Genomic DNA, 27,265 nt, shown 5'->3' with positions numbered 1-27,265 from the left:
GTATGGATGATGCATGTTTTTGGTTATCTGAATTCCCATCCAGAATTTAGCAGTGGAACATAGGAGTGATGTATTTTTCTTTGCAGGAGGGTAAGTGAAGCCAACTGAGAGAAACTATTTACTGGATGTTTTGCAAATGTACTGGCAGAAATGTGTCTGAGTCTTTCAAAGTTGTGTTTGTGTGGATCTCTCTGGGTTTGTCACTTCAAAGCTAGAATATCTCACAGCATCTCAGCATCCAGAGAACAGGTTGTGCTTGTTGATAAGAAAGGGTCTTGTTCACCTGGCATATGGTCCAAACCCCCTATGAAGGGCTTACTATCTAATTGACACCCCTGAGCCACAGTTTATTACACACACACACACACAAACACACACACATTCACAGAGATAGATAAGCAGAACTCATTTTGACTGTTTAAAAATAATAATTATGAGCTTAAAGAGCTGCCAGTTTTAATAATTATACATCACTGCACGACAGCAAAAGGCTAGAGTCTATGGAAAATAAACCAAAACCAGACCAAAACATTTTTTGTAGGCAAATGATAATCCATGTTTCATTCGATGAGTTTAATCTACATCACTTCGTTTTAAATAGAGATTAATAAAGAAACAAGCAATGGCATTTAAAGAAAAACACTGCTCTTCCATTCTTCCACAATGCTTAATCTGTTAGGCAATGCACTTACAACAAGGGCAACATTCCCTTATTTGGTAAGCGCGTTTGTGTTCTCGAGTAGGAAAGGAAATTGAAAACAGATTGCATATACTTTCCATAATGTTTTGACTCTAAACTTGGACATGGCAGTAATTTGATAAGTCGCTTAAAGCCCTAACTTAAACCTAGTATGAAACCTGGCTGAGAAGGAACAGAGAGGAGAGGGAGAACAGAGGAAAGGAGAGGATGAGGGAGTGGAGGGCAGGGAGGGGAGGGGAAGAACGGTGAGGAGAGGAGAGGAAACAGTGCCCAAATATACAAGCAGTCTATAAATGGGAAAGCAGAGGAGGTATTGACTTGGTTAATCAGCTTGACTAAAGCACCTACCTGTGATCTCAAAGCTGACAGAGAGGAGAGGGGGTACACTAGGCATCTGCTGACTTTGCGCCTGACCCTCTGTGAAGAGGGAGATGCTACTATTAGCAACACTACACAGACAAACCACACACATGGAAGGGCGGAGGGCCACTAAACATACAGCATAGGAGAGTACACAAGCACACACACACATGCAACATCTACCAGCTGGGTGGAATATATTATGGGTGGGAGTGAGACACTGCCCTCCAAGTATAGTCTATCCTATTTCCATACTCGGTAGCGATAGAAGTGTAGGGAGAAGATGCCTGAAGAAACTGATCTAAGATCAGGCCTGGTTTTTTCCATTATGGTTAAGCTTAGCGATCCTGAGAGGCCCGGCTGATCCTGGAGATGGGCCTGAGGGAACTTCTCCTCAGCACTTGGTCATGTTTATGCATGAGTGCGGTGGTTGCGGCAGGCCTCACTTAGCCACTGTCTCTCTGTCTCATTGGTAAGTTGCTGGAAGATTACCTTCAGACGAAGGAGGGAAATCCTGCGCCAGTCAGATAAGAAAAGACTCCCTCTTAACTAGCAGACGTACAAACAGAAACGAGCCCGGCACACATTCAAACTCATAAACACAAACATTCATACACACACAAACACCCAAACACACTAAAATACATTGATAAACACATACAATGGATATAGCTTTGGCACATTCATCTTTAACTGCATACTGATGCAATGTACGTTTGATGTCCTGTATGTGTCAGAACTTGCTATGGCTCTACGTGCAATAGGCCTTCTAAATAGGAAGTACACTGCAATATTACTCTGAATATTACTATTGAAACCATAAAGACCAGCAATGGATTCTCAAATGTCTACATTCTGTAGCTGGGTGTGCTTGCACAAAACAAGAAAATGGAGCATTATGGACACCTATTCTATAGTTTACTAATGCAACATCACACAGACTACAATGTAAACAAAATGCTATTGCTTTAGTTAAGCCATCACTAACACTGCTGCTTGTTGAATCAATGCTAATATCATTAACGATTAATTAGATGACTGCTTCGACTTAAAGTCAGTCTGATCAGTCAGTGTCAATGTGTCACCTTGTAGTTAAGCCGCAAAGGCCAAAAAGGTTCCACTAGAACAGTAGGACATGGCCTCAAAGATGATTATGAACGGACCTGAACTTAGTCTTGTAACAGTATTCAGAGTTCATGTAAGGCTTGGGATTTGAAACAGACAGTACTTAGAATACATGGGAGGAACAAGACTCAAAGAAGATAATGTGCTCACACTGGGACAAATAAACACAAGTACATTGACTTTAGCCAAAGTGAGAGTTACTCTATGCTATCACGTCTACATACTGTAATATTAAATGAAAAACTGCTGGTGCATGTATCAATGTGGAACATGTGTTGTGAAAAGGTAGACCTAAGTTTGACATTAGGAGCATCACAATGTTTTTATATTGATATAACAAAATACTAAAGTAAAGTTTGCTGGCTTACAAAATCAATTCACCCTAAATCTACAATGTTGTTCTTCAGGGGTGAGTATTCTCTTACGAGATGCCCTCACCCCTCTCAGTGGTGTGACACTGCTCAGGTCATGAGTCTTGAACACTTTTACACGCCCAAAACATGACTTTGACAATTGAACCTTTGAGTTTACATTACCTTCTTTCTCTTTGAGGTTGTTGAGGTAGGTAAGTAGCTCGGCATTAGCCTGAACACAGTAAACCTCCCTGGTTTGGAGACCACCCCCGCACAGCCCCGTCATGTTGCCACGCCGACGGTCCTGTTGGCTTAGCAACAAGTCCACTCGGCAATCGCTCCACTCAGTGGTCCTCCAGGTGTAGCTGTGATTGACGACGGTTAGACAGAAACGTAGGTGTGTGGGTGTGCTGTTCAGTCAAAACCTATTTACAATCTGATAGGCCTACTGTATATTGAGCACATTTGAACGGCATGCTACAAAAATGCATCCCTTACAAACTTAGTGGTTGTTTTATGACAATCACTCTGCCTGACAACATACTGTGGTTTCATATAGAAACAACTACCTTTAAAGTTATTCTCATAGTTTTCAAAACAACTGATAAATTATTCATGTTATTTGAGATTTCACTGATGTGAAAAGTGGGAAATCAGCAGCAAGAATGTAGTCAGGGTTTCCTAAACACATTGATTATATCCCACTAACTGTTTCCCCTGGACAGGAAAGCGGTGAAAGGTTACTGCGGTGTTGTGAAGAATGTATAAAATACGGTTGCTAAGGAGAGAAACACTATGTTAATCTCAGATACCTTCACGCAATTAGCTAAGACATCACATTACACAGCTCATCAGTGAGCTGCACAGTATTATGATGCAAGCAGCCCTACAGCACGCATCCCCCATGTTATCCAGTTGCACTCACATGGCGCATGGTGGAACTCTATCCCCCTCAGGCTCACAGGCCTCAGTCTCCTCTAGGGAGGGGCAGTCCTGGCCCTCCCCCACAGGGAACTGGACAACTTGTCTGCTGCGGGAGCGTTGGCCCCTGAGGGACTTGGGATCCATGCAGGTCTTGGTGCAGGTGCTCCAGTTTGACCATTCACTCAGCTCACAGTCCCTGGAGAGCAGGCATGACTGGACTGTCAGAGGCAGGTCCCTCGGTATACAGTGACTAGAGCCGAAAGAGGAAAGAGAAAGCCAGGAACAGACCAGTGTAAGACGGTACTGTATACATGATTGTAACCTACATCCTAAGGTACTGCAATCCAAATGTCTTTCCTCCAAAAGGCTTTGTATAACATCCCACAATGACAGAAAAGTAACAGAAAAAAATGACCCTTCATATGCTTTTGATATGTGGGATAAAGCATGGAAAAAACGTTACTTCAAATGCATCACCAGAAGCTGATGTGTTTTAATCATTCATCTGACATGAGACGCTAATGATGCCTCTTTAGGCCCTTTCAAATGATTAGGAATTCAAACTAAAGTCGACCATTTTCTGTTCTTCGGTCTGCAATGCCTCTATTTTCCCTGAGGCGATGCAGCTGACAAGCTATTAACGCTAATTACAGCTCTGCCTCATTTAGAAACTTCTCATTTAGATGCCGCCACAACATTTCACATCCAGCTTCTCTACATATGCCTAACAAGAACAGTTGTCTTTATACCCCTGTTTCTCAATATATTACAGCAGTTTTATATTCTTTGATCTGGTGCTGAAGTGACACTGGGCATAACTAAAGCTTTGCTGTCTTGCCCAAAAAACACCTGGTGTGAGAGATCACTATGATTGAAAAACAAGACTGCACTGAGGTATAAAATATATAAAAGACCTGTTCATAGACTCATTATTGCTGCATCTCAGTCAATCGAGCACTTTAGTTTTGTGGTGTCTATGCCTAATAATTGTTGTGGGGTTTTAGGTCTGGAAATAAGTCATTTTTTGTCCTGTTATGCTGACAGAAGAAGGGAACATAAACACATCTTCACTTTAAATCATAGTTATGTTTCAAGCATGCTTTGAATCCTCACCAGTTCTACCAAGTTGTGCTACCCTTTCAGACCATCACAAGCTATTTGTATGAACATTTTTATGTGAAATAAATAAAAGAGACCAGTGACTAGTTCATGGAACAAACTAAACATTTAAGGGAGGTTTTCAGTGCCTTCGAAATATCAAAGAATGAGCTTAGGGAATGCTTATACTCCCAGTCAAAAAGTGATGCCAATAAAGAAAAATGTTGCAAATGTAAGCTAATGATGTAACAAAATACTTTCCAAAGTGCTCCGAGTGACATACTGAGTCTTCAGAGGCCATGATGTAAGTTTTTCTATACATCCTAAAAACTGCAACTACAGTAAGTGCATTGAAATGAAAACAGTGCATGGTGATCTCCAAACAGGTTGAGAGGCAAAATGGGATGAAACTTAAGGATGCCCTAATGACTCATTTACATCAAAGAAAATAGTAAATTAATTGAGCAAGATGTTCAACTTGCAAGAAATCACTGGGTTACGGCTTCAGTGAGAAGTTTGTTCCACTTTTCTGAAGTGGCAAAAACAACTATGAATATTTCAGAACCAGAAATAAACAAGTCAAAGATGAATATTTATGCTCCCAGGGCAAGAGAGTTGTTTTTGTGGTTCCTTTGAAATATTTGATCCCAGCCAATGCAGAAGTTGGCACCAGCACAGCATTAACGAATAGATTTAGTACATAATTGATCAAATCTGAGCCCTGCAAGTGACAAATCCATTATATGAAGAAAAGATCTACTCCTGACTGTGACAGACTTCTTTCTAGAGATCTGGGACTACAGTATGTAAGTTTTCAGAAGAGAAAAATGTTGGTGACACCTGAAACCATTGACACTTAGGATGAAAGCAAATACATAAATCAAGCCAAAGGTTCTCAAAGAACAATGGGAACAAAAGCCTTATTCTGTACATTGACATTCTTTGATTTGGGTTGTTACACAATTAAATGAATTGTGCAGAACAATAGAAATTCTCAACCGATTCAAAAGTGTGAGTAATTTACATAAACACACATTTAGCAAAAGCTTCTGTTATGTTTTTCAATTTAAAATGTATCCTTACTTCATTTACCATAGCATTGATATCGAGCTTTTAACATAAATTAACAATATTTACAGTATTTTGATTTTTCAAATGACACCACAATGTGCTGGCTGAAGTAATTTGATCACACAAGGTGAGGGTAGCTGTGAAAGATGAGAAGGCACATCAGATAGGACTGCTCCACTGCTTTGACAGGAAAGCCATGACAAAGACAGGGCGATTAACAATATTTTCCCACCAGCCATTCCCTGATAGGGGAAGAAAGATTTGGGACTTTATACAAAGATTACATTGTGTACAAGTGTTAGCGTGATAAGTTTTTACAAAATTGTAGGAAGTGTAACAGATAAAGGGGAGTTGGAAAGGGGCAGTTGAAGGTTGTGTTGCCAAATAAGATCAACGTTAACATCTACTTACACTTGGAAAGCACAACCTTCCCTGTACTAAGTTTACACATTAGTGTAATAGCTTGTGACGTGCAGCTTGTACCTAGAAGTACACCCACATATCCACTGGCATGACTAGAAAAACACAGCCACTTACCTCAGTCCTATGGTGCTTCCGTTCCTGTGTGTGCAGGTGACTTGGCGGGTCTGGTAGCCCACCTGGATGTCCCAAAATGGACTTTCCTGTCGGTTTAGCCGGTTCCTTGTTCTCTTCTTCTGGATGAGCTCTCTGGTCTCAGGGTCTTTAAACACTGGTCTCTCCCTGGTCCCGGATCCCTTTCCCTTCCTGCGCTTTGCCTGACGCACCGGCCGGCTCTCAGGCAGGAAACAGGGGCTCCAGGACCCAATCCTCATGCTGTACATCCCCTCAGGCCCCTTGCAAGTTGCTGTTCTACAGGTCTGGAACTCGGTCAGGTTGGGGCAGGCGGCTCCCTCAAACAGTGGGGGCACCAGAACACTCCTGACCCGATTCTGCAGGCCTGTCCCACATGTTTTGGAGCAGGGAGTCCAGGGGGAGTACTGGGACACAACACAGTCCTGGGGGCAGGGAATGAGGCAGGCCTGCTCCAAACGGGGCTTGGGTTCAAAGTACTCACAGATGATATCCTCTGCGGGCATTCCATCTGACTTGAGTATACAACCCACCTCCCGAGTCTGGGTGCCCTCTTCGCCCCCAGCGCACACTGTTGGCCGCAGGCCTCCAAAGGTCCTTGCTGACACTGGCACACATACGTTCCAGGCGCCAAGCTGCCAGTCATAGAGGTCTTTGTGCCAGTCACAGACACGGAAGCAGTTCTGTTGATTGGATGGCCGCTGGGCCTGGTCACAGTTGGTGTGGAGGGTAGTCCAGCCATCAACATGGGCACACCACACCGCCCTGCTTTGGCTGCCTCCGGGACCACAGTCACTGCCCATGCACCTGCCCCATGGTCCTGATGACAAGAACACAGACAGACTTAAGGCCTTGCACACTGAGTGCGAAACAATTGTATGCGTCGTCAAATCGTCAAATTTGATGGCTCTGAATTGCCCAAAAAATTATTAAAATGCTGGCTATAAATGCGAAAACCTTTTTTTGACGGACAAAAGTTTCGGAGGCAGTGTGTAAGCGTGATTGACATAACGTGAGGTCGTATTTATTTTTAACATGCAAACATTTCGGACACAAATTTCGGACTCAGTGTGCAAGGGCCTTTACAGTTACATGGAAAAATACTAGAATTAGTTTTAAAAGGCTTGTTCTATGTTTGATTATGAATACTTATAATAACATTATAGGAAAATATGCCACCACTGAGTTACACCCATGTATGTAGTTCAGTTGCAGAGTTCTATAACAATTGTTTATGGATCATTCTGAAAATCTAGCCAAAGTAATAAAAATAACAACTGTTAAAACAGCATGTAGAATTAGCCCACATCCACAGGCACTAATCAATTACAATCAATACTGTCAAAGGTAACCCCAATCAAGCCTTTGTACCATCCAACAGAGACAAACAGGATGTTAACGATCTTATGTGAAGATAATTTTCTGCTCAAAAGTCCACATGAAATCCCCCCCCCATGCTAAACCCTGAGGTTTAATACTAGTGCAGTTACACAGCCACCCAGTCTAGCGTAATCAGTGACCATGTTGTGCACTGACTTGGTAATTCAGAGGCATTGGACTACCAGGATTTTGGACAGCTTTAATTTATACCACCCCCTGTTCTTGTAGCCGGCTGACGATGTACAAGTGTGTCTCTGGGCTTGGTGGCACCCAATTGGGCGTGAGGGTGAGGCCACCTTGTCTTTACCCATGTAGGTCAACCAAGGACCCAATGCAGAATAGTGATAAAGCAAGGTCTGGCGGGAACACTTGACAGCATTTCCTGTAATCATCCTACCCCCCAAAAGCTTCAAATGGCAGCCTGTCGCTAGACTCATCTTTCCTCTCAGCTACTGATCTAGATAGCAGAAACTAGCATCAATCAGTGTGTCAGCATGTCCACGGGAACCTCAAAGCAGACCCCACATGGCTGCTTTGTTTCCCCCCATACATCAACATAGAAGATCCACCCACATGGTAGACTGTTATCCTGGGGATGTCCAAGCATCGGTTAGCCAAAAATCTGACTGGGTTTATTTAATAGTCTTTAGAAATCGGATGTCTGTGGTATTCAGTCCAAAACTAGGAGGGGGTAAAATATCTGGAGCATACCCAGGCAAATCCTCTTAGGCATTTGTGTAAATGGAAACACCCACAACAAAATTTGAGCAAAAGCTGCAAAGAAAGTGTAGTTTGAGTTTTGGGCATGTGTTAGCTGTGTGGAGGAGGAGACATTCAAACCAGCTATGTTTACGTAAGCCTATGGCAGAAACCAACAATTTCACATTGTGTGAAGCAATTAGTTTGACCAAAATCTCGAAACAGCCTGCTTTGTGTTAGGGCATGTGTTAGCTGTGCAAAACAGACCATCTAACACATGCACAGATAATGCTTAAATTAAGCTAAATTAATCTAATTCCATGGATAATTACACCACCTTAACCTGATACAAGGAAACTGAACAGTGGGACACAACAAACAAGCTCCCGATCCCCTCTGCACCCAACATGCTATCGCTCTGTCTCCTACCCAGGCCAATGGTAGTATTTGCAGCAATATTATAACAGATCAGTTCAAGCAGATTGGCGAGTTTGTCACCACACAATGCATCAGCCCATTGCCACCCTGTCCTATCCTGCTCTTAGCCTCTTATAGCCTCTCCCCAATTTGTAATTGGAGGTTTCTATTGTGCCACCCAAAACTGAGGAGCATTTGCCAAGTGATTGATGGCACGTTGGATAGAGTCATCTCATTGCGTTCTTTCTACCCCTACTCACCATATCACAAACGTCATGTGCAGAAATTACATGCATGCAAACACCCTGAGCAGTATTGAATGTGTGGTGTTAGTGACCAATCCACTTACAGCCACAGAAGCTTGGACAGGCTGAGTAGCCACTTGCATGCCACTGGTCACTTTAAGGATCAAGCAGGTCAGCTTGGTCTACAAACAGTGCCCCTTTAGCCAGCTAATGCTGTGCGAGGCTACGCATGAGCGACAGTGACGTAAACGGAAAAGACAGACCTGCAATCAATTCGTAGTTGATGACTGCTTCCAGAGGAGCTTACCTTTATTTCTGTAGGGTCAATTTGTAGGGCCACGATGACTAGATGAGGCAGGCAAGTTATGGCATGCTCTAGACTGAGGATCTAATTTGTACACACAGTGAAGAGGTTGAGACTAGCTTGAAAGCTACTAGTTTCTCCCTTGAGAGCTCACGGAGCCTTGTCCCAGGTAGAGCCCTCAACACTGCCTCACTGCTCAGAGAATGGCAGTAGAAAGACAACTTAGACAAACCACAACGGAACAGGCCAAACTTCCTTTTGTAGAATGTCTGAGCTCTCGAGATCCCAGTGTCTGTCAATAAACAACCATTTTAAGTGGAAGTAAGTTTTTGTATTGTTGCCACCAATAAAATAAAAGTACACATGGCCAATCTTCGCTGTGTTCTATGGACGCATAACTAGATGTTTGAACATCGCCTGGATGAAAATAGAATAGCAATAGACAAAATTACAAAATTACAAATGACGTTTTGTAAACTATGGAATTCAAATTGGGAAATACATTTTTACAAAAAAACGTTCAGCAAAGAAAACAATCCCTTGACAACTGGGACGGGTAGCAACCCTACTCCATATGGAGAACAATCGCAGTTCAGAGATCTAGAGGAGGAGACACTCAAACCAGCTATGTTTGAGTAAGCCTATGGCAAAAACCAACATTATCACATTGTGTGGAGCAATTAGTTTGACCAAAATCTTGAAACCGACTGCTTTGCATCGTGCAAGGTTGTTATATCCCACTTGGGAGAGACTAGAAGTTAAGAGGATAAAGAGACCTCTACATGGGGTTTTGTGCTAGCATTTAAATAGCCCAACTCCTTGTGGACTGTGTTTAGAAAGAATATCATTGAACCATCAAATGAACATCATCCCTTTGCCCAAGGGAACCAGGGTTTGCTAACCCTTTGCTAACTACTAAATCCAGGGTTTGCAAGAATGTATACAAATATTCAAAAGCTAAATGAAGAGTAGGAAATTGAACAGAGGCTAGCACTTAACGTTTGAAGAAAAACTTACAGCTTTTAATATTCATGGATAATTATGTACCCTGTGTTCAGAGCGATCAGTGCCCTTGGTTGTGTTGCTACTATACAAACCATTGACTGAAGCTCTTTATCCCACACTTGACCTGAATTTCATTAGATGGGATACAACAATCAGAGTTGCATGGTTTAATGGCTTCTGTGATGATTCTGAATCGTCAACCCTTTCAAAAAGCACTGCATAAAACTATGATACAATTCATACATTAAACAGTGCTCCTTTTACTCTTTGTTCCTCGTTCCAATTAGGGAAGACGGAAAGTGACCCTTCCTAGTGAAGTATCCATGAATGAAGATAAAATCACACAAACACTCATCCTACAAGGTAAATGTTTCTGTGTCCGACATTGGACTACATTTGTACTTAATGGTATATGAAGTCATTTGAATTAATAAGCATCTTATATATGTTAGCTTACAGGACATGTATGATACTGTCACTTGCAATTGCCATTTAATGTTCACATGAACTTGTATACTCTATATGTAAAATGTTATGCATATTTAATGGAAGCCTCCCCATAGATAGTGAACATAATTTGTATTGTCATTACATCACTATGTGTATATAAACGGCAACTTTACTTTAAAAAAAACAACAACAAAAAACATTTATGATGTACAGTAAGAAATCCATATTAAAAAACATATTTTTAGATCTATTACATGTTTGATCATATTGGAAGCCGTTATTCAGTTCAGAGACCTGTCATGGAAGGAATGAAGTGGCAACACAAACACAAAATCAGTAATCCATCTAATTTAACTTGTACTTGTCTTCCCAATACAACAGTCTGCGGGTTCATGTAGTTATCCTTTTGCATTTTAGGGAGATACTACTTCAATCGGGACTGTTAAGCAAGCAAACACCATTACAACACTACATTTGGGTCGAAATGCTTCAGTGAAAAATGTCTTTGTGCAGCACAAACGTGCACAAACATGTAGAGTCAGATGGCTGAGCGGTTAGGAAATCGGGCTATTAACAGAAGGTTGCCAGTTCGATTCCCGGCCGTGCAAAATGACGTTGTGGGCAAGGCACTTCACCCTACTTGCCTCGGGGGAATGTCCCTGTACTTAATGTAAGTCACTCTGGATAAGAGCGTCTGCTAAATGACTAAATGTAAACATCCATTATTGTTGCTTATTTTGCAGGAACACGAGTAGGTTAACATATGGATCATATGGAACATCTGGAATAAAGATATACAGCACAGTACATGAAGTTACATTTTTAAAAATATTTTCTGTGTTTTCTGCTTGTTTTTTAAGTGATTACATTCACGCTTAGTTGACAAGGCTCTGACAAGCTTGCTTTGTGGCGAAACTAGGAATGCTAGCCACACACTGCAAAAACATCTGCCTATCACAATCCTGGCCCTCTTATTTTAGTCCTTGTTTTTCTTTTCATTGCATTGCACAGATGTGCATGCATACGTACATACTTTTCTATCCAAGATCTATACTTCCTTAATTAAACAGTGATGAGTGAAGAGAGTTGAGTTGGTACCCGTTGGGAGTGGACTAAATATTCATATGATGTAAGTGTGTTTCCTGTATTTGACTCCAATCTGAAGAGGCACTTGCGTCTAAGACTTCCTCGTCAAGCCCTTTGAGTGAAGTGGAGCAGAAAGGGTGATCAGAGTTGCAAGCAGGTTTTATATGCCATGGGTTGGTCATTCAGATCCAACATATTTACAAGTAAGCTATGGTTGGAAATCATAAAATACTATTGATACAATATGTGATGGATGGCTTTAGTGTCACATATAAGACACATGAAAGTATAAGAGACTGTATCTATCTAATGTATCTAATGGCTCTCCTTGGACCGTACTGCTATGGTTTGAATCCCACGTGATTGTGCACACAAATAACAGTGGGCATTATCTTTGGTATATTAGAGATAAGCCTTCTACAGTCAATTATATGACTGATAATGCAGACTTGGATGGATTAAGATGAGCTAATATGTGGTTGAAAATGAGTGTGCATGTATGCCAATGATAACATTGTGCCCATTGCATTCATGGAGCATGTGGGTGTTTGCAAGATTATAGGACTGTAGATGTGTCTTTTTGCACGTCAATGTGCATGCACAAGTGGGTGTGCCAATGTGTGCATGTCTGGTGGTTGCTTGAGGGACAGCAATGAGATGACGTTACTGTCATTTTATTAAGATAAAACGACCAATCACATGCTGAGATCTCAACACCCCCAGGAAACGCTGGTGCCAACAATTTGATTTGCGTCACCCACAATAGATTATTCTCTACATCTGAATTCAATAGTCGAGTTACACAACACTCGGACACAATGTTGTTTTTCTTCAGTAAAAAACAACAACTTGAGCTGAGGACACACTACAAAACAACTCTTTGTTGTTTAGTCCAAGACAAACTGATGGGATAAAATGGAAGATTTAAAAATGGATGCGAAAAACCCCAATAACCAATCTCAATACTACAAGCAAACAATAATTATTTTGGTGTATCCTATGTACTTAATATACCTTTAAGGTAGCCCTAAACACTTTGCATACTGTTGAGGATACATTGTGCAGTGTAATTACAAACACATCGCAATCCTGATCTGCACGAAAATAATTAATGCAACAATAGCTGATGCAATGATTGAAAATGGTTACATGTCAGACTGCTAACTCGAATTCACAGCAAGGACGCTTTGCAAAAAGATAACTTAAGAAAACACTAAACTGAGAACATGGAAGTGTTAATACTCGTTTGTTGGACTAGGATCCTGCTTGGACACCACACGAACAGCAGTAGGGTAGGTAGGAGGTGTTGTGTGGAGAAAGTTAAATCTCAGCTAAGCTTGTCATAAGCCTCACACACACACACACACACACACACACACACACACACACACACACACACACAGTGGGCCAAAACAGACAGACTGTGATCGCACCATTAGGCTGAGCCACCCCCTTCTGTCAAGTCTTTTCATGTTTGCTTTTATTTCATATGAGCTGTAAGGCACAATAAGATGAAAACAACTACATAAACATACCTTAGGGTGAATCAGATTTAATCTATAGACCTTCAAGCCATGTCTTCATATCAAAAAACAAATTAACAATACATTCAAGCAACATAACACCTGACCAAAAAACAAACTGAGGTGGATATATGTAAAATATAAAAACTAAATCTGACAACCATACTTCAAAATGTGTATTGCAAATTGCTTCTATCCCAATTATTCATTACTGTATAGCTAGTCAGCCATTTTCACCCATCCCTAAATGGCCAAGAATAGCTCTGATGATTGACAGCTCCTTTTCCCATAGGATCACACACCTGCTCTTTCTGTAATTGTATTTCACATTTCACACACACATAAAGAGAAATACAACTTCAGATATAAGATGGCCTTGTAAACTCCCACAAGCATCGCTGCAGTGCAAATATCACATCATTAAACACTTTTGCACCTACTGTATACCGTATGTGTTGAGTGTGTGTGTCTGTGTGTACGTGTGTGTGTGTGTATGTGTATGTGTCTGTGTGTTCAAAATGTTCTTATGTAGATGCTGAGGAAATGACAAGCACTGAGGAGGATGAGGTAATAAGCTCCATGTCAACTCTGTAACGAAGAACAAACCCCTTTGTATTATTTATAATGGGCGCTGCTGAATTCTATGCCAGGGAACATGAACAGAACTATGGGTCTTTTGCTGATAAAAAAAAAACATAGTATAGGGCATAGTGCATTGAAATATTCTTTCAAATTATTTTACAAAATAAAGGTGTTTTTCGAACAAAGAACTATTTTGATCCAACACATTTTCTAATGATTCTTCCAGGAGTAGCAGAACAGAACCAGAACAGATCCTTTCAATTGGAAAGGTTCCCTGTGAAGTATGCTGTACTCTGTTCTAAAGACATCCAGGGATTCATCAAACTGCTGTGTTGCAATCTTTCTTTGTTGTACTGTGCCCAACCCAGGCACACAGGAGTTAACCTCACTAGGAGGCTATTTCTGTAGTTCTCCCACCTCACGGTTGCTATGACAGAAATTGGGCAAAGCGAAGGAGGTGGGATCAACTCAGCTGGATTGGCAGTGAACAGCGGCATTGCTCCTAATGAAATTACTAGGCTGAAATGAGGAGGGACCTGTTAACGGTGAGCCACGGAAATAGCCAGGGTATCGAGTGGAGGTGATAGATCTGTGATCCCAATCTCAGGCCTTTATGTGCAGTCTGATTCTCCCAACCACCTCCCTTTCCTGGTCCTCTGACACTGCCTGTTAATTGGCCAAATGAGCACATTATATGGGGCGTCTGGGAAAAAGCTGTGAGGAGATCAATAGCGTTCATGGAAGGGACATGCATCTTTGTCGTTATTGTAAGAGCGCTAAATCAAAGGAAAGGCCAGTGCTTTGTAGAAACCAAGCCCAAGCTATTTAATTCAATTGATAATCAATTAGAGAGAAGGCATCCAGCAAACATTTTCTATTAGTTTGTCTTTTTTAACCAGCTACACATGTACGGTCATTACCCCTGAACAGCCCAAGCACTCCAATCCAAAACACCACCTCAGTACTGTAGCATACATGTGTAAGGGGGTGCACAGAGGGCACTCAATGAAAATGTGATCACGGAAAGTGAGTCATGGCCAATGAGTATCAGTATAACACAGCAATTAAATGTGTTACCTCTTTCAGTAAACATTGAAAATGGGCCCCAGAGACCCAAATACTACACAAGGGATATTTATACACTAAACATGGTACTACAGAGATATTCTTAGACACTTTTCTACAGCAGTATTGTTACAAGGTTCAAAGTTAGAAATCAATATCAATAAGAAACTGAGGATTTGACATTTCTTATGAGGTCTCATAAAGGGTCCCCAAAGAGTATATTAAAACCTGGACAAAATGATGAGTCAATAATCATGAGAGACTCTCAGTAGGCCCACAGTGGCATAAATCACTGCATTATGTTTGCTCTGTGCGATGCAACCTTTAACGTTCAGCGGCACAGAACCATCCACATGGTTAATGAACTGTATCCAATGTACTGTAAGCTTACTGTTCAAACAATATAGGCCATACGGTATCTTCTTTTCAGTTTGGAAATGTGCAATGTGGTTAGACAAAGTTGCTATGGTGGCATTTTGGACTGCATTTCAGAGAAATTAAGGATCATACAGCCAATGGGGAGTTCCTAATAATGATTCCATGGTAGTCTTCCATCTTTGGCCCTTTAAACTATAATCAGTATAAATACCAGAGCTCAATTATAGTACAGCAACATGAGAGGAAAACTAATTAGATCCAAATTAAACACTTACAGCTCCTTATAATTTTGGTTATAGCTTTTGCAAAACATTTGAGGAAACAAAAATAGCTTCAATGTGACAGCAAAAGAAAGTCATTTTCTACCTTGCTGCTGATGGGGGAAGGAACCAGCATTCAAACACACACATACACACACACACACACACACACCAACACACACATGTCACTGTGATCACACATCACCGTGATCACACAGGGTCAGTGCAATAAAGAATGTCCCGTTATCACTGAAGGTGAGAGCTGAGATGCTGAGATGAATGAGCACACACCTCTTCTAGCCAGGTAAACATCAGAGGAACCCCAGGAGTGGGAGGATACTCCCCTCTCTCTTACGCTCACACCTTCCTCTCTTTAACACACACACACACACACACACACACACACACAAACAGAAAACTCAGATAATGGATTTGCTTGTGTGTTCTCCCTAAAGCTTCTTCCCTTATTCATGGATCAAAACAGAAAGGAAACCATTAAGGGGAAGAGGCCTGTTCTGCATCGGCAATTTGAGACATTGTTTTCAAGACACAAACAATCTTGTGTCCTTTTCCTCTTATACTGGAGCATCATTATTCAGCTCAGAGACAACTTACGGAACTCCTCTCTTTTAAGAGCAAATTGAACTTAACACACCTTGGTAAGATCTAATATGTTTCCCATATCTCTCCTGTTTCAGAACCTGGTTCTTTATAATCAGTTTTCAAAACCTCTCCAGAAAGGCAAAAATATGACTGTCTTCAAATGTAAACACCTTTTCCCTCGCTAGCAAACACATGTCACATCAGGAACGTTCCACACTTGAAGGTGTGATCTGTTCTTGACATCAGGCTGGGAGGATATAGTTTGTTGAATCCATTAAACATTGATTTGAGTAGTAAATCATCAGAGAATGGGACAGGAGGACAGAGCGTGGGAGGGTGGAGCACTGCCAGGTATGCAAGCTGGTGGCACACATACAGTAGAGTATGACACAGGCAGCATGGGCATAGTGGCAGAAACCATAACAGACAGACACACAGGTCTTCCTCTACATGTCGTCTCATAGATCCATCTGTCAGGTGGCATGGGGGACAGAAGGGAAAATAATAAACATGATGACAGAAGGATTTGAGTGTGTGTGTGTGTGTGTGTCTGTGTGTGTGCATGCGTGTGCATATGTGTATTTGTTTGTAAAGGATACTGTGAGGACATTAGCTGCAATTCTGAGAGTGATTTGGGAACAGTGCAGGTAGATGTTGTCGCAAACCAGATGTTAAAAAGATTAGATGCCATTTATATCCAAACTGTTCCCCTCCCTCATCTCTTATCTTTGACAAGATTTTACATTATGCTTTACAATGTAATAATTAGAGTTGGGCTAAGCAGTTTCATGTGTATAAGTCCTTTCAACTCTATTTTCTGAAAAGTTGCACTGTAGATGCTCTAAAATGCATGTACTGGATTATTGGTCAATATACAAAAGAAAACCTATTGGTTGGATTCAAGACAGTGCTATTTTGTTGTTGTGACCAGTGACCATGCCGCACCAGGGGCACAGGTTAAACCAAAGAGACACGTTCAAAGACACCAAAGTAGATATGGGATCAAAGCCTCTCCAACAGCATCCTTGCTCCAAGACCCCATTTCCCCCAAATCAAACACCGCTCCACTTTACTTGACCCCCTGCAATTCAAAGAGCAGATGGGCCAAGATGGTTGAGGTTGAATCACTACTTTGATAGGATTTGAGGAACATGAGGTGGAGAGACATTTTAAAGATAAAATAAGTGTGATGGTGGAGCCTAGGCTCCTTCTAGCTAGAGTCCATACATTCCTCTTGGTGTACACACTATATTTGCTGAAAATTATAGAGAAATTCATGTAATAAAAAGAGGATGTTGTACTTTGATAATAAGTGATAAATAATTGGTTTTGGCACTGTAGCAGTGTGAACTCAAGGCAGGATTGCATATTATTTCTTTCTGAACACTTTTTCATCTTGAAGTGTTAATTATTTTTCCTGATAATCTTCTTTAGTATTTACATCTCTGCTGCCTTGCTTGGCTTACTTCATTTTAGTTCTCTACTCCATTCTACTTCACACACTTCACTTTCTTTCTTCTATTGTAATGCCCAGTATTTCTCTCCTGGAAAAGAAAGGCACCCCTGGAGGGGTATGCTGATACATGGAGGAATGCGATATGACTCAGGCCCCCAAAAATCCAGTATAATGTCAAGTACCCTTAAAGGTTAATACTAGCTATTCCCAGGCAGTACACTTAAGCCAGTTCATTTCAAAGATATAGTGGTGCGCTGGGGAGAGAGGGCACTGACACCGTCTCCATCTTTCCACGCATTCCTGGCTGTGTCACTTATCCTCAGTTCACTATTCCTCCCATTCACCATCTCTTTTTCTCCCTATGTTCCTTACCCTTTATCTCCCTTCCTCCATCATTCCTCTTTTACTTTTTTATTCTTAGCAGTTGCTCTTTTCCACCTCTTATTTATTCATAACAAATGGTAATTTCCATTTTCTACCTCTGTATTTCATTTTTCTTTCTGTTGCCCACAATTTGATTAACTGAATGGTGAATCACCATAATCACACTTCTCAATCCCAACTCGTCCTGTCCTCCGTGATGTGCCCCACTCAAGTCGGTAATCATGTAAATACCACATGCAGCGGTGTCTTTGGGCCAGAGTCCCACACCGGGGTCAAGGCCTCCAACCACGCTTTATGATATTAATCATCTGTATATAACCATTGGCCAGAGAACGATTTTATCAGAGCAAGCTTTTTTTAATGAGGTGCAAAAACCGTTCAATGCTGACCCAGAGTTTTTGGTGCTCATAGACTTTAGCTCTCACGCTGACTCTTCTAACAGTGATTTAGATGTGTTATCAGTCGGGGTGGTCATGGTGGTGGTGGTGGGGGAGCGGTTGATGGATGAGTGGGTACAGATGTAGCACACACACACACACACAGGCACACACTTACATACATTCTCACTCACACACACACACACACACAAACACACACACACAGACACACACTTACATACATTCTCACACACACACACACGGCACCTTCAGATCATTCACAGTCATCCACATCCTCACTCTGGAGTTCATCAGTAGAGTACAGCAGAAGAACTGACCTACATTTCACACACACTTACAGTAATACCACGCAGTCAACACAAAACTTCAGGCACACTCACCCACACATCCTCATACATTAGATTTAGTCTCAACAGTTGCCCTTATTCCAAGTGAAGGACATCACTGCAGAGAAAATATGCAGGCCATTTCATATAAACCTGGTTTCTGTAATTAGTTTGCAATTTTCTATTACACAAAATCGAAACTTTACAGTATTTTTTCATTATACTCTAATGTCAGTAGCCTATGTGTTATTGTTTAGAGTATGTTACTTCCACAAACAATGTAGTGAGACTTCAGTGATCCCCCATTAAGCATCCATCAGGTTTGAGTTGACTAGCAGCAGACAGGTGTTCAACAGGTACAGGTACCTAGCCAGAGGCTTTGACATAACACAGTTATCATGTGAGCACAGTTGCCATGGACACCGCTGTTGGCAGCCTATGGCAAGAGGGGGCTGGAGGCATGACTGACAGCTGTGACAGCTGTATAATAATAATCCTATCAGCCACACTTTCTGGAAAAACACAATCTTCATTGAATGCCTGCAGTCCAGCCATAAGATCGGTGTATTGGAAGCCAAGGTAGCTGAGAGCAGAGTGAGAAGTCTAGGCTTATGTTACATTCAGTTGCTGCTGTTTAATTAGAAGTCGTGATCACATCAACTGAGAAAACCTGATCACACTGAGATAGCAGTTACATGGGCCTGGAAATTGTTTTATCATTCAATAGCTTAATGTGTTTGGTTTTTCTGGTCCAATGTCTATGCAAATGTCTAAATGGATGGTTACCTTTAACTTATGTTCCCTTGTCAGAAGATGTATTAGAACACAGAATCGAATCGGCATACTGTATGTATAGCAGATGTGTGGTAAATGTCAAACAGGTTAGCAAAAACTGCTGTCATGGTCTATGATCTTGCTCTCCCCTACATTGATAGGTGCTCTCAGACTGTATTTATGTATCTATGTTTGGAGACGTTAACCATCAAGAGAATTTATTGGAAAAAATGGCTTTGTTATATCAGAGATGTCTTTTTACACCTATGCCCTTTTGGTAGATGATGTATGAGAGGATGAATAAGATAATAAGTGAACACAAGTGCCAAGTTATCGAATGAGCTCCTTTCACTGCTGACATAAAGGGTACAGGTTATTTAATCAAGTGTCTTCAGTGTGCTTGAAGTAGAAGAGCTTTTTTTTCCCCATGATTGACAGCTGCAATTGTGTGTTGTGGGAATAAAGAACTCTGAAAGAAAATTACTGTACTTTGCAGATACCGAGCATAAACAGTGGAATTTATGAAGATATTTTATGAATCGCAAAGACCGTGATATGTCAGCCCCTAATGATACTCTTTGACAAGCATTTATCATGTTTCACTAAATCAATTTTTATAAACCATGGAAAGATTTCCATAGTATGATCAATTGTTTTGAAAATGTCAACATGCACAACAACACAAATCAGAGAAAAGACAGTAAAGAACATATTTCTCCCCCTCTATCAGTCACATGACATGCTTACAGCAAGCTATCACAAGGAACGGCCCACAGGAACCATCAAGCTTTAGAGTGGATGCAAAAGCTTCCACTTGTGGAATGAGTTGGTTGGAATGAGTTGGAATAAGTTGGAATGAGTTGGTTGCTAGAGTTGCATGTAAATTACAATGCTTTTCATAGTGTGTGTGAAATGTTTTTGGCGGACCTGGTTTAGTGACACGTGTGACTCCTGGCCCTTTTCTCAACATCTTTGGGAGCCAACTGAGTGGGAGGATGGAAATAGAGAGAGAGAGAAACGGTGGCTGGATACAAAGGATGGATGAATGGATAAAGAGTGAGATGGTAGGAGAGGAGAAAGAGGAACAGGTAAGATGCCAGTCTCAAACTTACCAAAAATGAATGGCTGGTTTTCACAGTAGAAGAGAGGGAAGAAAAAGAAGAAAAGTGGAGATGCATACTGTACATGTACTGTACATGAGGACTCCTCCAAACAGAGGAAAGAGAGACTTGACATGGTTCCCTGGCCTGGCCTGGCCTGGCTTGGCCTGCCCTGGCCTGCTCTTTCTTATACCATCCCATCTGTTTCCTTCTCACTAATCCAGGGGATTGGCGAAGGTGATTAGCCTGCGCATGTGTGAAAGTGACATGAAAGATGGGGACAGGGAAGGGGAATGTGGCGGGGAAGGAATCTTGGGAGGATTGAAGACTCTTCCTCCCTGTCTGTATCCGCACACCCTCGGTCGTATGAGGGAGAGGGTCGTGATCACAGTCAATGAGGGTCGTGAACACAGTCAGTGAGGATCGTGAACACAGTCAGTGAGGATCGTGAACACAGTCAATGGGGCGTAATTGTATTGCTTACAGAAACAAAAAGAATGTTTTCCAAATCCCCAAATTCTAGATTATGCGGCCAGTCTCTGACATTGCAATGTCATATCAAATAGAAATACAATTAATGAACAGATGGATGTATGGAGGAAGATTAGATTGAACAATGAATAGAAAGAGTTCGTTCTGCAATACTGTGTCATTAACCTATTATAAAGATAGACGGTTGCCCCCCTAGATACAGGACTGCTTACTTGCAGTAGTAGCTCCCTCTCTCATGAACCCCAATGCTCTGAAACCATTGTAGCTGCCATATTGCTTCTTACAAGAGATCAGAGTAAATATAAAATAGAACTCCCCTGATGTCTGAATTGCTAATCTTCCAAATGCACTGTTTTTGTCCCGTTGTGGGTGCAGAGTTAAGGACCCAAACGCAGGAGGCAGGCAGGTTAAGGAACCAAGGTTTCTTGTAAACCCTGGTTTATTGTAAACCAGGGACAACACAGGGGTACTCAAAACATATACCACAAGAACGCGACAATGGTTGACTGACACAGGGAACAAACAAATATACAGGGCGGGTGATTACACAATGGACAACTGCTGGATGATTAGAACGAGACACAGGAGGTGCAGGGAGCCAGGAGAGACAGACAAGACCAGCACTGGAGAACACCCAGGGAGACACCGAACACCAGGGCAGGACCAAACAGGACCAAACAACCGGGGCATGGCCATGGCAGCTTTGGCACTGAACAATAATTGTTTAGTAAATCGTAAATCCAGACATTCTGTGAGAAACTCATACTCGTGATTACAAAATGTTGTTACACTGAAGGTTAATGGTGGGGATTGCACTTCATTGGTTAGGGCAAGTGAAGGTTTAATTTAAATTGAACCTCAAAACTTTTCTGGCCTCGCCCACTATTCCTGCAAGAGTGTTTTTATTATTTTTTACTATGACACGCACTGCCTTTTAAGGAAATGTTTATGAAAGTGTTATTAACATCAAAAAATGTTTTGATTAGTTTATGCTTCAATAAATTGGACAGACATTTTCTATGAAGGCTAACAGGCTGCAAGTATGCACTCATTCCTTTAAAGAGATAGAAAGATCAAAATCCAGTTCAGTCCTACAGTATAATAAAAAAAAAAACCCACAGCGTAATCTCAACATTATAAATTACCTGTTTTTTGTTCACCATGCATATGACACATTGTGCAAAGGCATAGAGCTTTATGACATTGTTGGCGTCTACATGTCATATGTTGTAAACCATCAGAATATGTCAGAATATGGTGTAATGGTGGAAATCCCCTTATGTCACTATAAATAAAGTTTTTGGGATAAAATATTATCTCTAATCCAGCTAGCATTTCTATATCAGTAATGACCAGGTTTTAGTGTAAGCTCTGCCATTTAGATTAAACAAACTTCTTGTCACTGTAGGATGGCCATTTTAAAAAGGGTTATTTGGAATAGAGCATTGCGGATTTTGAGAACTATAAAATAGGTCAAAATGTAAGGTTTTGATGAGCACATTTCAATGTAGTTAAAAAGACTAGAATTTTTAGAGTATTTTGACATTGAACATCCTTTATTTTATCAACATATTAAGGAAGTACTGATTCACAGTTCAGCAGTTCAGCTTTTAGTTCAGCTTTTAGATTTTAAAAGTCTTAATGTAAACAAAATAACTCCTTCCATTTGCTACCTAAATATATGTGCATGGAGTACCTGTTCTTTAGCTGGTGTTGCATTCTTCTAGTAGTGCTCTTCGGATCTATGCCCACAACCACAACTGAATCAATTGGTATGTGTTATAACCAAATAACACATTTGTTTGATAAAACATGCTATGATAAAATAAAAGCAAACCAATTGGCCAGTTCCTTAAATAAAAAATGAAACTCCAAGGGAATAACCTTACTTACGTAGTCCAAATTAGTAGACTGTTGCCAAGGGTCTAAAAGATTGGTCAGCCAATTACATTGCACAGGCTTGTATGTCCCCAGGTTATATGCTAATGAGGGTGACAAAGGGTCAAATTAAAATGCACTCTCTAAATGAAGAGGGAATCTCCCAGGGATACAATCCATTGGAATGATGCCAGTTCTATTCCCATGACTGTGTCTTAAGACAGCATCACTAACTGAGTCAGACATATGCTTGTTTCCTGCCCAATTCAGTTGCCAGTCTATCCAGGTGCTGGAGCATGGCCATTCATTTAAGACCTGTAAGTCCACAGCATTGTAGCCAGGACTTCATCCTTTGTGAGTAATAAATGACTGAACCAGCCACTGAAGGCTGAACTGCAATCAACGACATGAATAATCTATCAACTCACAGTGCTGTCAACTGAGAATGGCCTGCATTTGTCTACCATACTGTATGCGTGTGGATGGTACAGTCCAGGGCTGCGTTTCTCAATAACGATGGATCGTAGCAACGATCGAGAAAGAAACGAAACCATCGATATTTCTTACGTGCGTTTCCCAAACATGCTCGTAAGGAGTAGGCTAATCTTTGCATTTTCAAAAGCTACGAATTTTCAAGAGACACTTAAGAGACACTTACGGGCCGTTCCGAAACTAGGATTTGTCGTACGATGGATTCTACGATCAATTTAGGCTTACGACGCTTTCAGGAAACGCAGCCCAGTATGATTGGCTGCATTAATTTCAGCACAATTACAACCTTGCTTTACAGTATTAACCTTTTGACCTTCTAAACAATGCTCCTTCTCTATCTTGGATCGACCATTCACTTTGTTTGACGTAATAGCAGGTGGTGTTGTTGAGAGCCACCCAGAGTCACAACTAGGGTGACATGTTTCACTGCCTGAGCCATTGTTCTGGGTAAATGCATTCCGTCAACAATGGCCTGTCAGATGTCCTCACTGTCCCCTCTCATGCAGGAATGACATCAGCAGAACATGGTGACACATAGTTCTGAGTGTCTGCGGCTATAAAAGGTGAGGGGGCATTACTGTATGACATATTTGAGCCTCTCAGAGAGGATTGTGTTGTGCTTGTGAGAGGTATTTTCAGAGAAACAAGGTGCACATACACAATCATGCAGACACACACACACACACACACACAGAGAGATTCGTAGTAAGACTCAAACACCCATATGGTGGATAGAGTGACTGGCCAGCATGTGTTGGTTGAAAGCAATTAGGAGTGATTAGCTGAATAGCCCGTGTACGAATCAGGTGACTATAAAGGCCTGGGTTGAAAACGTGCAGAGAAGCGTGAGTAGACCAACTAAGTGAGTCTGTGAAATGGGATTGGGATGATCAGAAGCCAGGGACGTTTCCTACCTAATCTGAATAATGGATAATCTGGATCCCAATGGCAGATTAGCAACCTGGACCAGTCCAAATGCAAATGTTAAGACATGATTTTTGTTGTTGTAAATATACAAAAATAAATATAGTATTTCTAAGGTTTTTTTAGGTAACAGAGATTTCTTTATGTAAATTAGTGTGTGTATAGTTGTAAGACTTGTACAAAGACTGAACACAAAAGATCCGTAATCAACAGCAGTGAAGTGTTGCCAAACACAATGCGTTGCCTTGGTGTCACACCAGAACAATCCACCCTGTGCTTGCAAAACTACTTAGATTTGCATATAAAAATTCTGTGTGTAATGACAGACACGCCAGCCAGTAGTCGTGCTGTTCTCCACATTGATCTCAACAACACTAACAGGGTTATCGTTCTCCAGTCCTTAAAAGTCCTAAACAGTACACACCACACACATGGTAGTGCACTTCAGATGTAGACACACACACACACACACAGGTACACACACACACACTGGTAATTGCTTTGGTCTGTGATAGGCATTTTTGCTAGTACAGTCTTGACAGCTAACCCCAACCAGGCCTGTCACTCCACTAACAGGAACTAATGAAGCAAACACGGCACCAAACTGGGAGGGAGTTTCTCTCCTGTGTGTGAAAGAGAGTGAGAGATAGAGAGACAGAGAGAGAGAGAGAGAGAGAGAGAGAGAGAGAGAGAGAGAGAGAGAGAGAGAGAGAGAGAGAGAGAGAGAGAGAGAGAGAGAGAGAGAACATGAGAGCAAGAGAAAATTCATCAGGGACAAAGAAAAATATGAAAGGCAGAAAAAATGTATACCAAAACTAAGACAATCCCACCCAGCCTCATGAAACCCTTCACACATCATTATCATCACCATCAACATCCGAGCCAATAACTTTGTGATCATTAATATCATCATTCCCAAGGCGTCAACATCATCACCTTCAAGAACATCACTATCGTAGGGTACTGTCGGTCAGAGCATTCTGTCTCCATAGTCCTCATTTTAATGGAACCATCCAGAGGAAAATATAACTGAAATTGTTTTACCTCCAAAACAGATAAATCATATTTTCACAGAAACCAATAAAAGCAAAGTGAGCCAATTCCCTATGGTTTGAAGACAGGAGCTGTATTTCAGCAACACTCATCATTATGCAAACATCAGAACATTGCTTTCCAGCAGAATATTCCCTTCACTGCATTCTCCTGTGCAAAAACATTACATTTTATGAAAACAGCTTGGCCAACAAAAAACTGAACAAACACATGCATATGCAAATACTTTAATTTTCTTTCTTTCATTTTTTGTTTTTTAAATCTGTCTTGTGTGACAGCTCCTACCAGTGCTCTATCTACTGGTTGCTGAAAAGAAATGTGAACAGAGAGCTCCATGACTAATATCAAATCAATATTCTACATTTAGTTAAAGAGAGGACTAGTTAACTAGAGGAGTCGGAATCTAGAGACCTAATTCACTTTGACGAGAGAGCTTGTGTGTCTTGCGTGGGAGGAAGTGCTTTAGAGTGGGAGAGAGGTGTAATCACTATGACCTACAGTGGGATGGATGTAGGTTAAGATAAATAGTCTTGTACTCCACCCTCTCTCTCTTCCTTTTCCTCTCTCTCTCTCTCTCTCTCTCTCTCTCTCTCTCTCTCTCTCTCTCTCTCTGTCTCTCTCTCTCTCTCTCTCTCTCTCTCTCTCTCTCTCTCTCTCTCTCTAAAGGAATGCCTGACTCCCTGGGCTGCTTTTCCTGAGTTAAATCTTTGCTCCTTTAATCTCCTTACTCGGCTACATCCTCTTTAAAATGGCAGGGGCATAAGAGAGAAGAGACCAGCCACTGAGGCTCTGGTCCTAAGCAGGGATGGGAGCACCAAAGAGTTAGGAACTTAAGACACTATACAATCAGTATAATCCTGTGTGGAAATACTCATCAGTCTACTAACATTTCATTGTTACCTGTTTAATAGCAATATTCCACTCATGATCTCACCAAGGAGACAGATAAGAATCAATCTCAAATAAATCCCACCAGCTCTAGGTGTTCCATGTGATCACCCATGTATGAAGAGATTTCATATTGCTCTTTAAATCAAATTTCCAAGTCCACAATTCTCCAATATTGACAAAGCAAGAATATTTATTGAGTAAGCTCTTTGAGTTGAGATAATCACTATTTAATGCAGCATGCAATCTACTTTGAGCCTTATGTTTCAGAAAGGCCAGTGAGAAGGAAGCCCATGGAATCACCATTCCGTATTCATGGAACATGCAAAAAAAACTAATAGCTTAAAGGTTTGAATTTGAACAAGGTACAAGGTTCTGTTTGAAGGATTGTCTCACTGTACTCAGATATCCTGCATAACACAATGAGAACACACTGAAACATAGTCAGCTTTTTAACTCTAACCAAAAAGGAGCAAACAGCTTCACCACAGTTCACTACAGTACATTTTTTTCAGACCAGTTACCTCAAACTCTTTGTAAAAGAAGTGAAATACCTGTTTCCCAGAAGTAGACAGACTTGCTGTTGTCTGCTGTCTGTGTGTGGGCTGCTTTCCAGATGCCACAGAACAACAGTATTGTCACCTGCAGGTACCGGCAATCCCCTGTCCTTATGTGAGGGATCTGTGTGCCCCTCCAGCACAGCCCCATGGTCCTCCACAGGAGCAAAGTAAATCCACTCAGTCCAGAATGTCACCAGCAGACGGAAACAGCCCCAAATCATCCAAAGCTAAGCTAAGTACGACTGTTTGTATGCGTAATTTAGTCAAGTAAGGGACTGTGCAACCCCCTTTTGAAGGGCAGAGTGAGATTCCCTACTCCTTTCGCCCTCTCTCTTTCCTTTCTTACTCTTTCCCTCTCCT

The 27,265-nt window shown here is 41.3% G+C and overlaps 1 protein-coding gene across 1 annotated transcript in view; it reads right to left on the bottom strand.

The window, feature by feature from the left end:
• thsd7ab (thrombospondin, type I, domain containing 7Ab) overlaps positions 1 to 27,053 on the bottom strand; it is a 55,206-nt gene extending 28,153 nt beyond the window's left edge. The window contains exons 1-5 of the mRNA XM_084669146.1: positions 26,900 to 27,053; positions 6,169 to 7,003; positions 3,464 to 3,712; positions 2,717 to 2,903; positions 1,049 to 1,115 (exon numbers count right to left, since the gene is read on the bottom strand). Of these exons, the coding sequence (XP_084525272.1) occupies positions 1,049 to 1,115; positions 2,717 to 2,903; positions 3,464 to 3,712; positions 6,169 to 7,003; positions 26,900 to 27,053 (1,492 nt within the window). The remainder of the gene's footprint in view (positions 1 to 1,048; positions 1,116 to 2,716; positions 2,904 to 3,463; positions 3,713 to 6,168; positions 7,004 to 26,899) is intronic.
• Positions 27,054 to 27,265: the final 212 nt, after the last annotated feature.

The sequence above is a fragment of the Hypomesus nipponensis genome, chromosome 2 (genome assembly GCF_054491055.1).
Source record: "Hypomesus nipponensis isolate SF chromosome 2, ASM5449105v1, whole genome shotgun sequence".
Classification (NCBI taxonomy): Eukaryota; Metazoa; Chordata; class Actinopteri; order Osmeriformes; family Osmeridae; genus Hypomesus; species Hypomesus nipponensis.
Note: the sequence above shows the minus strand (reverse complement) of the source record. Positions and strands in the feature narration are given on the sequence as shown.